The sequence below is a fragment of the Hypanus sabinus genome, chromosome 24, assembly GCF_030144855.1.
Source record: "Hypanus sabinus isolate sHypSab1 chromosome 24, sHypSab1.hap1, whole genome shotgun sequence".
Classification (NCBI taxonomy): domain Eukaryota; kingdom Metazoa; phylum Chordata; class Chondrichthyes; order Myliobatiformes; family Dasyatidae; genus Hypanus; species Hypanus sabinus.
Window position 1 is genome coordinate 318,749 of NC_082729.1, and position 14,688 is coordinate 333,436.

Below are 14,688 nucleotides of genomic sequence, written 5' to 3' on the forward strand. Positions count from 1 at the left end.
TTCTTCTGCTAGATTATTTATTGCATTGAACTGCTGCTGCTGAATTAACAAATTTCACGTCACTTGCTGTTGATAATAAACCTGATTCTGATTCTTTATTCCTCTGCTAAATAAATAAAGAAAAATGGCACTTGCATGCTCATCATTCTCTGTTCTCTGCTTTCCACCTGATTACCAATACTGTTTATTGATCTTTGGCCTGGCATTTTATCAGGGATTTTCCACAGTCCAAATACAGAACATCCATCAGTGCCCTTGCTTAATTCCCAGAATCTTGGAACATTCTCTCAGAAAACTGGCAACAATACTATTTTTCAAAAATTTTCTTTGGATTTATATAGTACAAAGACTTGAAAGGAAGGTGTGGTTTGGGGGAGGGTATTGGAGATGGTTTATCGTCGGGAGTTTCCGATCACTTCCACTGAAGACACATTTTGAATAAAGCGCAACTACTGCGGAGCCGTGCGGTCGACCACTCGGTTTCCGTCGGGCCGCCACCATTTTGGCCGCAGAGTTGTTTCTGGAACGAAGCTATCCCATTTGGAAAGATGGGTGAGTGATTAAGGGAAAGGTAGGGGAGAGATCTGGGCGGAGGTAGGAAGGGCAGCAGGGGTGGTTGGCAGACGGAGGGAAGGGGACATGGGTCAGCGAGGGCGTAAGATGGGGAGAGTAGGGGATGGAGATGGGGAGAGTAAGAGAGGGAGATGGGGAGAGTAGGGGAGGGAGGTGGGGAGAGTAAGAGAGGGAGGTGGGGAGAGTAGGGGAGGGAGGTGGGGAGAGAAGGAGATACAGTATTGTGCAAAAGTCCTAGGCACCCTAGTGCATCTGAGCTCTACGTGTGTGTGTTCATTACTACATATAGCAGAACTAGTTCCCACACCACTTGTAGTAATTGTTCTTTCTAATCACTCTTACATGCTTTTGATGTTATTCATGACAAAATTATGGAGGTCTGGTTAGGATATTGAGTGAGATTTGTGTGTTTTCTGACGAATGGAAATCTATACAAAGAGAACCAACCTTTCCATCCCCCTGAGACAGTCAGTACCTTCTAATTTCCACTGCACATTTTTTCTGCCTTCTTCCTCTGATTTGATTTTTACTGACCTCTCCATTACCCTGTGCCACTGCTGTCTCATTTCTCTTGAATTTATTAAATGTCAATCTCTTGAAACCTATAGTTCCCCTCCACCTGCAGTCCACACACCCATGGCATTTTGTTAACCTGCTTTTTACATTTAGCTATCTTTATCTCCTCTTTATACTGTGCCTAAGGAACACAGATTAACACCATCTTTGAAAATACACCGTCAATGAAGCAGTTAGCTTTGAGGATGACCTACTGTGGTACCAGTTGTTGGTCAGACTCGAAATCTGGAACTTGAGTTCTTACAGCTGGTGGCTCCCCCTGCACTTGTGCTTGTTTAGAATATAGGAATCACCCTGCAGTTCACATGTGGTATTGAATTATGAACGTGACTGGTCTGAAATATTCTGCCATGCTTTTCTTTATGAGCTTATGTTACTGAGTAGAAATAATGTAACAGAATGGAACTCACCTGGCATCACCTTTTTATTCTGGTGTCCTCCCCCTTCCTTGCTAGTCCTCATGAAGGGTCTTGGCCTGAAATGTTGATTATTTATTCATTTCTATAGATGCTGTCTGACCTATTGAGTTCCTCCAGCACTTTGTGTGTGTGTGTGTTGCTATGATTTCCAGCATCCACAGAATTTTGTGTATAGAATGAACCTCTTTCTTTTGCTGCACAAAACTGACCACTCACCAACTTCTGAGCTTTTATCCCGTAGAAGAAGTAGTCCATGGAACTGAGGTAATTGTTTCGTGGAGGAGGGAGTGTCAATGGACAGCTGTAGACTTTTTTAAGTGATCCAAGTACATTGCCCCTTGAGTCAAGCAGATTTCATTGTGAATTTCAGTTATATTGAATTGTTGTAGCAAACTGATTGTTTTGCCTTACTTTGGATAATGTTGCAAGAATGTTAAAAGATGGAGCAGTACAGACCCTTTAGCCTACGATGCTGTGCTGACCTCAACGTATTCTAAGATCAACGTAAGACTTGCCTCTGACATAACCCTCTATCATCATTGTGTCTATCTACAAGTTTCTTAAACGTCTCTACTGTATCTGCCTATGCCACCACCCCGGTAGGGAGTTCAATCCTCCCACCACTCTCTGTGTACAAAAAAGAATGTACGTCTGTACTTTCCTCCAATCACCTTAAAGATACGTGCCTTGTACTAGCCATTTCAGCCCTGGGAAGAGGTCTCTGGCAATCCACCCTCTTATCATTTTGTACACTTCTATCAAGTTCCCTCTCATCCGACTTCACTCCAGACAGAAAAGTACCAGCTTGCTCAGCCTATCTTCATAAGACATACTCTCTACTCCAGGCAACATTGGTTGTCTTGTAAAGTATTCTGTGGTTTTGTCAGACTCATAAGAGTGATCAATCATAAGAAACTACTGATGGAGGAAGGAGAAATAAAATGATGTGTATGAAGCATTTTTATTATCATTATTATGTCCTTATGACCTCACAATACACTTCAGCCAATAAGTTGTTTTTGATATGTAGTCACTTTTAGGCAGCCAATTCAAAAGACAAGATCCTTGAGATGAATAGCTACTTAATCTCTTTTTAGTTGTGCTGGTTGAGGAATGAACCTTGGCCTGGATAACCGAAGAATTAGCTTCTCCATTTTGGGGTAAAAGTGAATGGAATTGTCTGTGTCTTGACCATACAAACGAGGTCTCTCATTCTTCAGGAGGTGGGCATCGGAGGGAAGTCTTGGAATTTATTGACAGTTCCTAGTTGTCCTTGAACGTGGTCTTGAAGGTGGTGCTGGGCCTTTATGAACTACTGAAACCATGTACTGAAGGTATTCCCACAATGCTGTTGGGTAGAGAGCTTTCTAACTTTGCTTCAGCGACAACATAGGTTTGGTAATTTATCATAAATTATTAATAATCACAGCTAGAAGGGAGTTTTTTTTATTCTGCAGGTTTAAATTTGCATTGAATATAATCTATGATTTATTTTAGCTAGGGTGTAGAGTCAAAGGAATTGGTGTTTGCTAGTTTAACAAGGGAGGAAAGGCTGTGGTGAACAACTAACTGCAGGTCTGTCAACTTGACACTGGTGGGTTCAGTGGAGTTATGAAACTTGGAAATGAACCCTTGGTTCTACCTATTCATGCCAGTAGGTTGTCTCTGTGCGTTAATCCCATTTGCCTGTAATTGGAATAATTAGTGGCTTGTCATAAATCCACATTTTGAGAGGTTCACAATCAAGGACATTCATGTGGATCTGAAAATGGCAATGCAGGTAGACAAGGTGGTGACTCACTATTCTTGTCATCATTTGTCAGGCCAACAAGTGCAAAAATTTGGCTGTTGTCTTACAACCGTACAAGATGTAGTGAGACCATGCTTAGAAGATTGTGTGCAGTTCTGTTTCCATACCTGCAGGAAGGATATCAGTACATGGAAAAGGTTTTGTAGAACAAGTGGACAGCCAGAGACTTTTACACAGGGTGAAAATGACTAATACCAGGGAGCATAATTTTAAGTTGATTGGAGGAAAGTATAGGGGGGGGTGCCAGAGAGTGGTGAGTATGTGGAAAGCCCTGCTAGGGGTGGTGGTAAAGGCAGATACATTAGGGACATTTAAGAAACTCAATTAGATAGGCACATGGGTAATAGAAAAGTGGAGAGCTATGTGGGGGAGGGGAGAGTTAAATTGATTTTAGAGTAGGGTAAAAGATCAGCACAAAATTGTGGGCCGAAGAGCCTGGACTGTGTTGTAGTATTCTGTGTTCTAAGATTCACAAAGGTGTTATTGGGACTAGAAGTATTAAGTTATAAGGAGAAACTGGATAGGCTGGGGTTTTTTCACTGGCATTTAGGAGCTGAAGGTGATCTTTTAGATATACTTTAAATGATCTATTCAATATATGTATACTGTAGTTGACTTTATTATTATTATTTTCATTTATTTTTTTCTTCTAGATTATGCATTGCATTGAACTGCTGCTACTAAGTTAACAAATTTCATGACATATGTCATTCATAATAAATCTGATTCTCATAAGAATCGTATGGATAAGGTGAATAATCACAGTATTTTTCCCAGAACAGGAGAGTCTAAAACTAGAGGGCATAAATTTAAGGTGAGAGGGGAAAAATTTTAAAGGGACATTAGAGTCCTTCTGCTAGTCAGGATCGACCATGGTTGTTGCACCCCTCAAAGTGATTCGCAGGCCAGGGCAACTTGATATGGCAAGTAAGCTGTTGCTCATGTAACAGGCTTCCCCTTTCCACGCAGCTGATGTATCCAAAGGAATGGTAGAGACGGATACAGTTTGGCACCAGCAGTGTCACAGGAGTTTCCAGTCAGTGTTGAACTCAACATAGGGCCTTAGGGTCTCCAGTCTGGATATTCTTTGGGGTTTAATGCCAAAGTCTTCCCCAGGAGTGGGTATAGTACAAGGCAGCGGAGATTTCCTTCCAGATGAGCTGCCCACTATGGTTGACGAGCCCCATCTATAAAAAGTGACTGGTTTAAGGCACCAGTCACCTGCTTTTGCCCCTTCTCCTGTCAGTAACTGTTCCACCAGGCCTAGTAGTTAAGCCACACGTATAGGTCAGGAGCTGGACTTAGTTGTCAGAGGTTATTTGAGGCACACACCATTGGGAGCATTTAATAGGCAATGAGAACTTATCCCCACAATCATCCCTGGCTCTGACAACCTTAGAGAACCAAAAGGGACATGAGGAGCAACTTTCTCACACAGCATTTGGTGGGTATGTGGAGCAAGCTGTCAGAGGAAGTGAGAGAGGTAGGTACGATGACAAAATTATAGTATTGGAAAGGCATTTAGACAGCTATGTGGACAGGAAACGGTTTGAGAGTTATGGACAAATGGGACTAGTTCAAATATGTGGATAGGAGAGTTCAGAGAGTTATGGACAAATGGGACCAGTTCAGGTATGTGGAAAGGAGAGTTTAGAGGGTTATGGACAAATGGGACCAATTTAGGTAGGGATGAAAGGCTTGATTCTGTTCTGTAAGACCCTTAAAGGTTGATTGTTTATGACTGGAAGTGTAACAGAGTGGGAAAGAGGCATAAGATGACTTGTCCCTGTTGGTTCACGTACCGCTTCCGAAAGCCTTACATTTTAACATTAGACAGGAGTTGGCCAAATGGCCTTTTGAGTTTGTTGTTCATTAAGTCAGTGGCTGCTCTTTTGCATGGCACCATTTTCAAGCATACTCTTAGAACACGGAAAATATAGAATAATAGAGCACATCTAGTCCATATTGACCAGTTTTTCTGCTTAGTGCCATCTACCGGCACTAACTCTCCATGTAACTACCAGACCTCTCTTAAATGTTGTAATTGAACCACCCCCACAACTTTGGGCTGACAGTCTATTACACATTCACACCTCCCTCTGAGTGTCCCCATATCTATACCCCTCATAATTTTCCAATACTCCAGGGAGTAAAGTCCTAACCCTGGCATAAATCTATCCCTGTAACTCATGTCCTCAAATCCCAGCAATATCTTTGTAACTTTGCTCTGCACTCTTTCAAGTTTATGATATCTTTCCTATCAATATTATAAGACCATAAGATATAGGAGCAGAAGTAGGCCATTTGGCCCATCAAGTCTGCTGCACCATTCAATCATGGGCTGACCCAATTCTTCCAGTCATTCCCACTCCCTTGCCTCACCCTATATCCTTTGATGCCCTGGCTAATCAAGAACCTGTCTATTTCTGTCTCTAATACACCCAATGACTTGGCCTCCACAGCTGCTTGTGGCAGCAAATTCCACAGATATACCACCCTCTAGCATCTCAGTTCTAAATGGACATCCTTCAATCCTGAAGTTGTGCCCTCTTGTCCTAGAATCCCCTACCATGGGAAATAACTTTGTCATATCTAATCTGTTCAGGCCTTTTAACATTCAAAGGCAACACGAGTGAATCTGCAGATGCTGGAAATAAATAAACACACAAAATGCTGGCAGAACTCAGCAGGCCAGACAGCATCTATGGGAGGAGGTAATGACGACGTTTCCGGCCAAAACGTCATCACTGCTTCCTCCCATAGATGCTGTCTGGCCTGCTGAGTTCTGCCAGCATTTTGTGTTTTTATTTCTTTTAACATTCAGAATGCTTCTATGAGATCCCCCCTTAATCTTTGGAACTCCAGGGAATGCAGCCCAAGAGCTGCTAGATGTTCCTCATACAGTGACTCTTTCATTCCTGGAATCATTCTTGTGAATCTTCTGTGAACCCTCTCCAATGTCAGTATATCGTTTCTAAAATAAGGAGCCCAAAACTGCACATAGTACTCCAAATGTGGTCTCACGAGTGCCTCAACATCATATACCTGCTCTTATATTCTATACCTCTAGAAATGAACTCAACATTGCATTCACCTTCTTCACAACTGACTCAATTTGGAGGTTAACCTTTAGAGTATCTTGCATAAGGACTTCCAAGTCCCTTTGCATCTCTGCATTTTGAATTCTCTCCCCACCTAAGTAATGGTCTGCCCGTTTATTTCTTCCACCAAAGTGCATGACCATAAAATTTCCAGCATTGTATTTCATTTGCCACTTCTTTGCCCATTCCTCTGAGCTATGTAAGTCTCTCTGCAGGCTCTGTGTTTCCTCAACACTACCCGCTCTTCTGCCTATTTTTGTATCATTGGCAAAATTAGCCACAAATCCATTAATACTGTAGTCCTAATCTTAAGAAGCAGTGGTCCCAACACTGACCCCTGTGGAACTCCACTGGTAACCGGCAGCTAGCCAGAGTAGGATCCTTTTATTCCCACTCTCTGTTTTCTGCTGACCAGCCAATGCTCCACCCATGCCAGTAACTTCCCTGTAATTCCATGGGCTCTTATCTTGGCATAGTAGCCTCATGTACAGCACCTTGTCAAAGGCCTTCTGAAAATCTAAGTAGATTTTAAAAGCTTCCCAACTCCAACCCTTGCTGCTCTGCTGACCTTCCTGCAAATGTCCCTTTCCAGTTAACTTCAGCCAGTTCCCCCCTCATGCCATTCTAATTTCCTTTATTCCACTGAAATACCAACACATTGCATTTTATTTTTTTCCTTCTCAAATTTGAATGTGAACACTATCATATTGTGTTCACTGTTCCCTAAGGGTTCCTTAACTTTATGCTCTCTTATCACCTCAGGATCATTGCACAACACCCAATCCAGCACATCCGATTCCTCTAGTGGGCTCAATAACAAGTCGTTCTAAAAAGTCATCCCTTAGACATTCTACAAATTCTCTCTCTTGAAGTCCCGTACTGACCTGATTTTCCCAATCTACTTTCATGTTAAAATCCCCAACGATTATCATGACATTGCCTTTCTGACACACCTTTTCTATCTCCTGCTGTAATTTGTAATTCACATCCTGGCTGCTGTTTGGAGGCCTTTATACAACTGCCATTAGAGTCCTTTTACCCTAGCTGTTTCTTAACTCAACCCATAGAGACTCCACACTTTCCAATCCTATGTCATCTCTTTCTAATGATTTAATATTATTTCTTAAACACAGAGCCACACCACCCCTCTGCTTACTAACCTATTTTTCCTATACACCCTATATCCTTGGACATTCAGCTCTCAATGGCAGCCATCCTTTAGGCAAGTTTCAGAGATGGCCACCATGTCATACTTGCCAATTTTGATATTGCGTATTGATTTATTACTGTCACATGTACTGCTGTCTGTGAGGAGTTTGTATGTTCACCCCGTGACCATGTGGGTTTCTGCCAGGTGGTCCCATTTTCTCCCACAGATCGTAGATGTATTGTTTGATAAGTTAATTGGTCATTGTAAATTATGCTGTGGTTAGGCGAGGGTTCAAGTGGAGGTTGCTAGGCAGTGCGGCTCAAAGGGCTGGAAAGGCCCATTCTGTGATCTATCTTCATCAACAAGCAAATAAGATACAGTGAGAAAAGTGTTGCTACCGATTCTTTTCATGTTATCTAATCGAGATGTGGATGATGGAATTGATAACATTGTGGCCAAGTTTGGGGATGATACAAAGATAGGTGGAGGGGTGGGTTGTGTTGAAGCAGGGGATCTGCAGAAGGATTTGCACCAGTTGAGAGAATGGGCAAAGAAGTGGCAACTGGAATACAGTGTTGGGAAGTGTATGATTATGCATTTTGGTAGAAGAAATAAAGGCATGGACTATTTTCTAGTCAAAATTCAAAAATCTGAGGTGCAAAGGGATTTGTGAGTTCTCATACAGGATTCCCTAAAGGTTAATTTGCAGATTGAGTTGGTGGTAAGGAAGGCAAGCATAATGCTGTTGCTTTATAAGGAACTGGAATGTATTGTGAGCAGTTTTGGGCCCCTTACCTAAGAAATGATGTGCTGGCATTGGAGAGGGTCCAGAGGAGGTTTACGAGAATGATTCTGGAAATCAAAGGATTAAAGTATGAAGACCATTTGTTGGCTCTGGGATTCATACTGGAGTTTGGAAGAATGAAGGGGATCACATTGAAACCTATTGAATATTGAAATACCTAGATAAAGTGGATGTGGAGAGGGTGTTTCCTATAGTGAGGTAGTCTAGGACCAGAGAACACACTCTCAGAATAGGATGTTCCTTCAGAACAGAGATGAGGAGAAACTTCTTTAGCCAGAAGGTGGTGAATCTGTGGAATTCATTGCCACAGATGGCTGTGGAGGCCAAGTCATTAGGTATATTTAAAGCGGAGGTTGATAGGTTCTGGATTAGTAAGGGGAGAAGGCAGGAGAATGGGGTTGAGAGGGATATTAAATCATGCATGATGGGATGGCAGAGTGGACTTGACGGACTGAATGGCTTGATTCTGTTCTTTAGGAATGTATTGTAGTGATGTACTACATAGAGAGCTAGAAACAACGACACACAGTCGGTAAGTCATTTTGAGACTAGTTTATTCAAACTTCGCAGCGCTGGCTTTTAATCCCTAGTTCCCGCCCTCTCCAGGCGGAAATGACATAAGAGATGCATTACTAAAGTCTCTCTCCGCGCGCGGGCTTTTTGTGAGCCAGTTTGCCTGCGCAGAAAGCGGGTCGCCACATAACCCCCGCCCCCCCCCCCCCCCCCCCCCAAGAACCGGCGATACACTCCCCAATGTCCACAGTCTGGATCAGTATTTGTTTGGCTGTCTGCCTCTGCGCTGTGGTGCCTGAACCTAAACTGGCTGTGCAAAGTCCACATGGGCTGGTTTGAGTTGGTCCACTGTGAAAACCTCCTCTTCCCCCCCCCAGTGTCCAGAACATACATGAACCGGTTGTTGTTGATCACCTTGAACGGCCCCTCATGGCCGCTGTAGCGGTGCCCGGTGTGCGCCCCTTCCTACAAACACAAACTTACAGTTCTGCAGGTCTTTGGGTATGTAGGTCGGGGTCTGTCTGTGCTGTGAAGTCAGTACAGGGGCCAGGTTGCTGAGCCTTTCACGTAGTCTGTCCAGGACTGCTGCGGGTTCTTCCTTTTGCCCCCTTGGGGCTGGTATGAACTCTCCTGGGATGACCAGGGGTGTACTGTACACCAACTTGGCCGACGATGTGTGCAGATCCTCTTTGGGCGCTGTGCAAATTCCAAGCAGGACCCAGGGAAGCTTGTCCACCCAGTTAGGTCCTCTCAGGCGGGCCATGAGAGCCGACTTCAAGTGACGGTGGAAGCGTTCCACTAGTCCGTTCGACTGTGGGTGGTAAGCAGTTGTGTGGTGTAGCTGTGTTCCCAAAAGGCTGGAGGTGAACAGGGCGCCTCTGTCGGAGGTAATGTGAGGCGGTACCCCAAAGCGTGCTACCCAGGTTGCAATCAGCACTCGGGTGCAGGAATCAGCAGATGTGTCGGTGAGTGGGACCGCCTCTGGCCATCTCGTGAACTGGTCTACCATAGTTAGGAGGTACTGCATTCCTCGTGACATTGGTAGGGGCCCCACAATATCCACATGAATGTAGTTGAACCTCCGGTGGGTGGGTTCAAACTGCTGCGGCGGGGCTTTAGTGTGCCACTACGCCTTGGCTGTTTGGCACTGTGTGCATGTTCTGGCCCATTCGCTGACCTGTTTGCAAAGTCCGTGCCACGCGAACTTGCTGGAGACCAGCCGGACGGTTGTCCTGATAGATGGACGCGCCAAACCGTGTATTGAGTTGAAAACTCGCCGCCGCCAGGCTGTCGGGACGATGGGGCGAGGTTGGCTGATAGCCACGTCGCTACAAGGAAGTCTTGCAGCTGCAAACCCGAGATTGCGGTCCTGTAGCTGGGCATCTCGTCATCTGCCTGCTGTGCCTCCACCAGTGCTGCATAGTCCACCCCCAGGGACAGGGCCTGGATAGCTGGTCTGGAGAGTGCGTTCGATACGACGTTGTCCTTTGCTGAGACATGCTGGATGTCTGTCATGTACTCGGAGATGTAGGACAGACGTCGCTGCTGGCGAGCCAGCCAGGGATCAGACACCTTCGTGAACACAAAGGTCAACGGTTTGTGGTCCGTGAACGCGGTGAACGGCATGCCTTCTAAGAAGTACCTGAAATGCCGGATTGCCAGATACAGTGCCAACAGCTCCCGGTCGAAGGTACTGTACTTGAGTTCAGGTGGCCGTAGGTGCCTGCTGAAGAACGCCAGGGGTTGCCAGCGCCCCTCGATGAGTTGCTCCAGCACCCCACTGACTGCTGTGTCGGATGCGTCCACTGTGAGGGTGGTCAGAATGTCTGTTCTGGGGTGCACCAGCATCGCGACATTTGCCAAGGCTTCCTTGGCTTTAACGAAAGCGGCTGCGGCCTCTTTGTCCCAAGTAATGTTCTTGCCTTTACCCGATATCAGGGTGTACAAAGGGCACTTGATACGGGCTGCTGAGGGGAGGAAATGGTGGTAGAAGTTCACCATAACCAACGAACTCCTGCAGGCCTTTGTGGCGGATCACGTCTACCTTGGCAGGCAGAGGTGTTGCCCCGTCTTTGGTAATCCTGTGGCCCAGGAAGTCAATGGTATCAAGACTGAACTGGCATTTGGCTGGGTTGATCATGAGGCCGAAATCACTCAGGTGGGAGTAGAGCTGGCGGAGGTGGGACAGATGCTCCTGACGACTACTGCTGGCTATGAGGACGTCGTCCAAATAGATGAACGCTAAGTCCAGGTCGCGTCCCACCGCATCCATTAGCCTCTGGAACGTCTGTGTGGCATTCTTCAGGCCGAACGGCATTTGGAAGAATTCGAACAGGCTGAATGGGGTGATGAGTGCTGTTTTGGGGATGTCTTCAGGGTGTACCGGGATTTGATGGTATCCCTGGACGAGGTCTACTTTGGAAAAGATTCTTGCCCTGTGCAGGTTTGCTGCAAAGTCCTGTATGTGCGGCACGGGGTAGCGGTCTGGAGTTGTAGCCTTGTTCAGTCTGCGGTAGACGCTGCATGGTCTCCAGCTCCCATCTGCTTTGGGCACCATGTGCAGCGGGAGGCTCATGGGCTGTCGGACCTCCGTACGATCCCCAATTCCTCCATCCTCTTGAATTCCTTCGCCAGGTGGAGCTTTTCCGGGGGGGGGGGGAGCCTTTGTGCACAGGCATGGAGGGGTGGTCCCTAGGTTGGGATGTGGTGCTGTACTCCGTGTCTGGGCATGGCTGCCATGAACTGCAGTGCCAGAATCAATGGAAAGTCCGCCAGGATTCTGGTGATTTTGTTGTCCGACAGTGTGATGGAGTCCAGGTATGGGGCCAGCAACTTGGCTTCACCCAGGGAGAAAGGCTGGAAAGTCTCGGCATGTACCAGTCTTTTTCCTTGCATGTCGACCAGCAAGTAGTGAGCTCACAAGAAGTCCACCCCCAGGAGTGGTTGGGCCATGGCAGCCAGTGTGAAGTCCCACGTGAACCAGCTGGTGCCGAACTGCAGCTGCACAGTGCAGGTGCCATAGGTCTGTATTGTGCTGCCGTTTGCGGCCCTCGGGGTGGGTCCTGGCTTCCTGTTGCGGGTGTCATACGCTATTGGGGGTAAGACGCTGATTTCCGCTCCGGTGTCGACCAAGAAACGGCGTCCTGACTGTTTGTCCCAGACGTACAAGAGGCTGTCCTGGTGGCTAGCTGCTATAGCCATTAGCGGCAGCTGGCCCTGGCCCCTGCAGGGCGGGCGACAACGGTGGGCTTCTGTGCCCCACTGCTAGTGGTAAAAACACCACTGTTCATTGGCCTCCTCACTCCTGCCTCTGTGTTGTGTGCGCCCCCTTGCTGGGCCTGGTCTGGTCTGGTCTGCTCTTGGGCACGTGGCTTGGTAATCTGACCGATGGACACCACGCTCTTCATCTTGGCTTTCCAGAGCATGTCTGCCCGGGCCACCACCTTCCGGGGGTCACTGAAATCTGCGTCGGCCAGCAGCAGATGTATGTCCTCGGGCAGTTGCTCTGGGAATGCTTGCTGAAACATAAGGCAGGGCTTGTGTCTGTCAGCCTGGGCCAGCATCTAGTTCATTAATGCTGACAGTGGCCTGTCTCCGGAACCGTCCAGGTGCAGCAGGTGGGCACCTCGCTCAGGCCGTGAGAGGCCAAAGGTCCCAATGAGCAGTGCTTTGAATGCTTCATATTTGCCTTCTTCTGGGGGTGACTGTTTGAAATCCGCAACCTGGGAGGCTGTCTCCTGGTCAAGGGAGCTCACCACCTAATAGTAATGCGTGGAATCAGAAGATATCTGCAGAACCTGGAACTGGGCTTCTGCTTGGCTAAACCACACGTGTGGTTGCAGCATCCAGAAAGTGGGCAGTTTTAGCGAAGCTGCGTGAACAGATGAAGAGTCGGTCAGCTTTGGTCCAAATCCCGTTTGGACCGTTGGGGGTCACCAATGTAGCAATGTACTACATACAGAGCTAGAAACAACGACATGCAGTCGGTAAGCCGTTTTGAGATTAGTTTATTCAAACTTCGCGGCGCTGGCTTTTAATCCCTAGTTCCCGCCCTCTCCAGGCGGAAATGACATCAGAGGTGCATTACCAAAGTCTCTCCCCGCATGCGGGCTGTTTGTGAGCTGATTCGCCTGCGCAGAAAGTGGGTTGCCACAGTATATCATGGTCTTCATTGACAGAGAACTTGTGTAAGCATATCTTATTGCAATTATATATGGCCTTAAGAGATCACACCTGGAATATTTTATGCAATTTTGGTCTAAAAAAGATTTAACTGCAACAGAGGGAGTTAGTGAAAATTCACCAGATTTGTTCCTGAGATGGCAGTGTTGCCATAAAGAAGGTAATGAACAGGAGTGAGAGATGGCTTAATTGAAACACATAAAATTGTTAGTGAGTTTGACATGCCAGACATGTTTCCCCTGCTAAGGGGTGAATTGTTACAGCACATTTTGTAGATGCTGAACATTTCAGTTGTCGTGCACGCGTAGCAGTGTAGAGAAATCTTCATTGTTGTAGAATGGCTGCCAATCAAGCTTGGCTGTTTTGTACTAGATCAGGGGTTGCTATCCTGGGGTCCATGGACCCCTCGATTAATGGTATGGGTCCATGGCATAAAGAAGGTTGGGAACCTCTTTATTAGATGGTGTCATGTTCCTTTTGAGAAATGGACATTTTTCTATCATGTTGCTACCTTGTGCCTCAGAGATGGCAAAGAACAAATTTATTTGGGCTAAATGTCTGCAGACTCCTTGTCAAATAATCCATCCAGTCCCCTACCTTGCTCTGTCCAATTGTCCTGCAAATTATTTCCCCTTAGTTGCAAACCGACTAAAAACCCTGATTGACTCTCAGAGAGTTCCAAATCATCAATCCCTTTTTTTCCTTTCATTTCCTTGCCTTTTGCTGGACACAGTAAATCTGTTTCCTTTGGTTTGTTAATGCAGACAGCTGTTTTATCATATCTAATCTTGTCTTAATTTTGTAAATACTTTTTCAATTATTCACTCAAGTTCTTTTGCTTCAGGGAAAACGTCTCACCAGCTTCATTCTAATGTAGATGAAATCCTTCATCCCTGAAAACACTAATAAACCTCTTGTGCATTACATTTTTTTCAAAGTGGTTTTCTGAGAAAAATGAAGGGAGTAGGGGATGAGCAGATGGATAGTTGCAGAAATACGGTGAATAGTAGACAGAACTGGTTAGATGATAATTTGATGTTACTTCCTGTTTCTTATCAAATTTCCAGGCCCTCTTCCTGCAGGGACATCACAGACACATCAGAATGCAGAAAAATGCTTTTGTTGTCCAGTTTTATGTCACCATCACCCCTCATAACTTATCATATCAGATGAGCAGACTTTTTCTTTGACTAAGTATTGGGGAAAAAAAAATCTTTTGTTTTTTGATTTGCCATAACTTTGACCTCTGAATCTATTCCTCTTTCTGATGACTACTTGTGGTGGAAACAATTCACAAACAACCTTGTGTTCATATTTGATAATCCAGAATTGAGCTTCTGGTCACTTACCTTTCGATCACCAATTTGACCCATTGTCCTTAACATTGCCTAACTCTATTCTGATCTTAGCTCAGTCCTACTGAAACAGTGATCTGTCATTCCAAAGTTTTCTGACTGGCTGCTACCGGAACTCATCAAAGTTCTGCTGCTAGATCTGAACTTGCACCAAATTACACACCCGTTACCTTTGATTTACATATGCTTCTGTTCTGCAAAGCT

General features: G+C 45.7%; 1 protein-coding gene across 4 annotated transcripts in view; it reads left to right on the forward strand.

The window, feature by feature from the left end:
• Positions 1-434: 434 nt before the first annotated feature.
• LOC132380377 (importin subunit alpha-7) overlaps positions 435-14,688 on the forward strand; it is a 144,123-nt gene continuing 129,869 nt past the window's right edge. For 3 of the 4 annotated variants that reach the window (XR_009507749.1, XM_059949107.1, XM_059949110.1), the window contains exon 1: positions 435-552. Coding sequence is in view for 2 of the 4 variants with exons in the window: in XM_059949107.1 (XP_059805090.1) it covers positions 549-552 (4 nt within the window). In the remaining 2 variants the exon portion in view is untranslated. Of the gene's footprint in view, positions 553-2,883; positions 2,903-14,688 lie in introns of those variants that run through there. The other variant, XM_059949108.1, reaches the window with a different exon arrangement.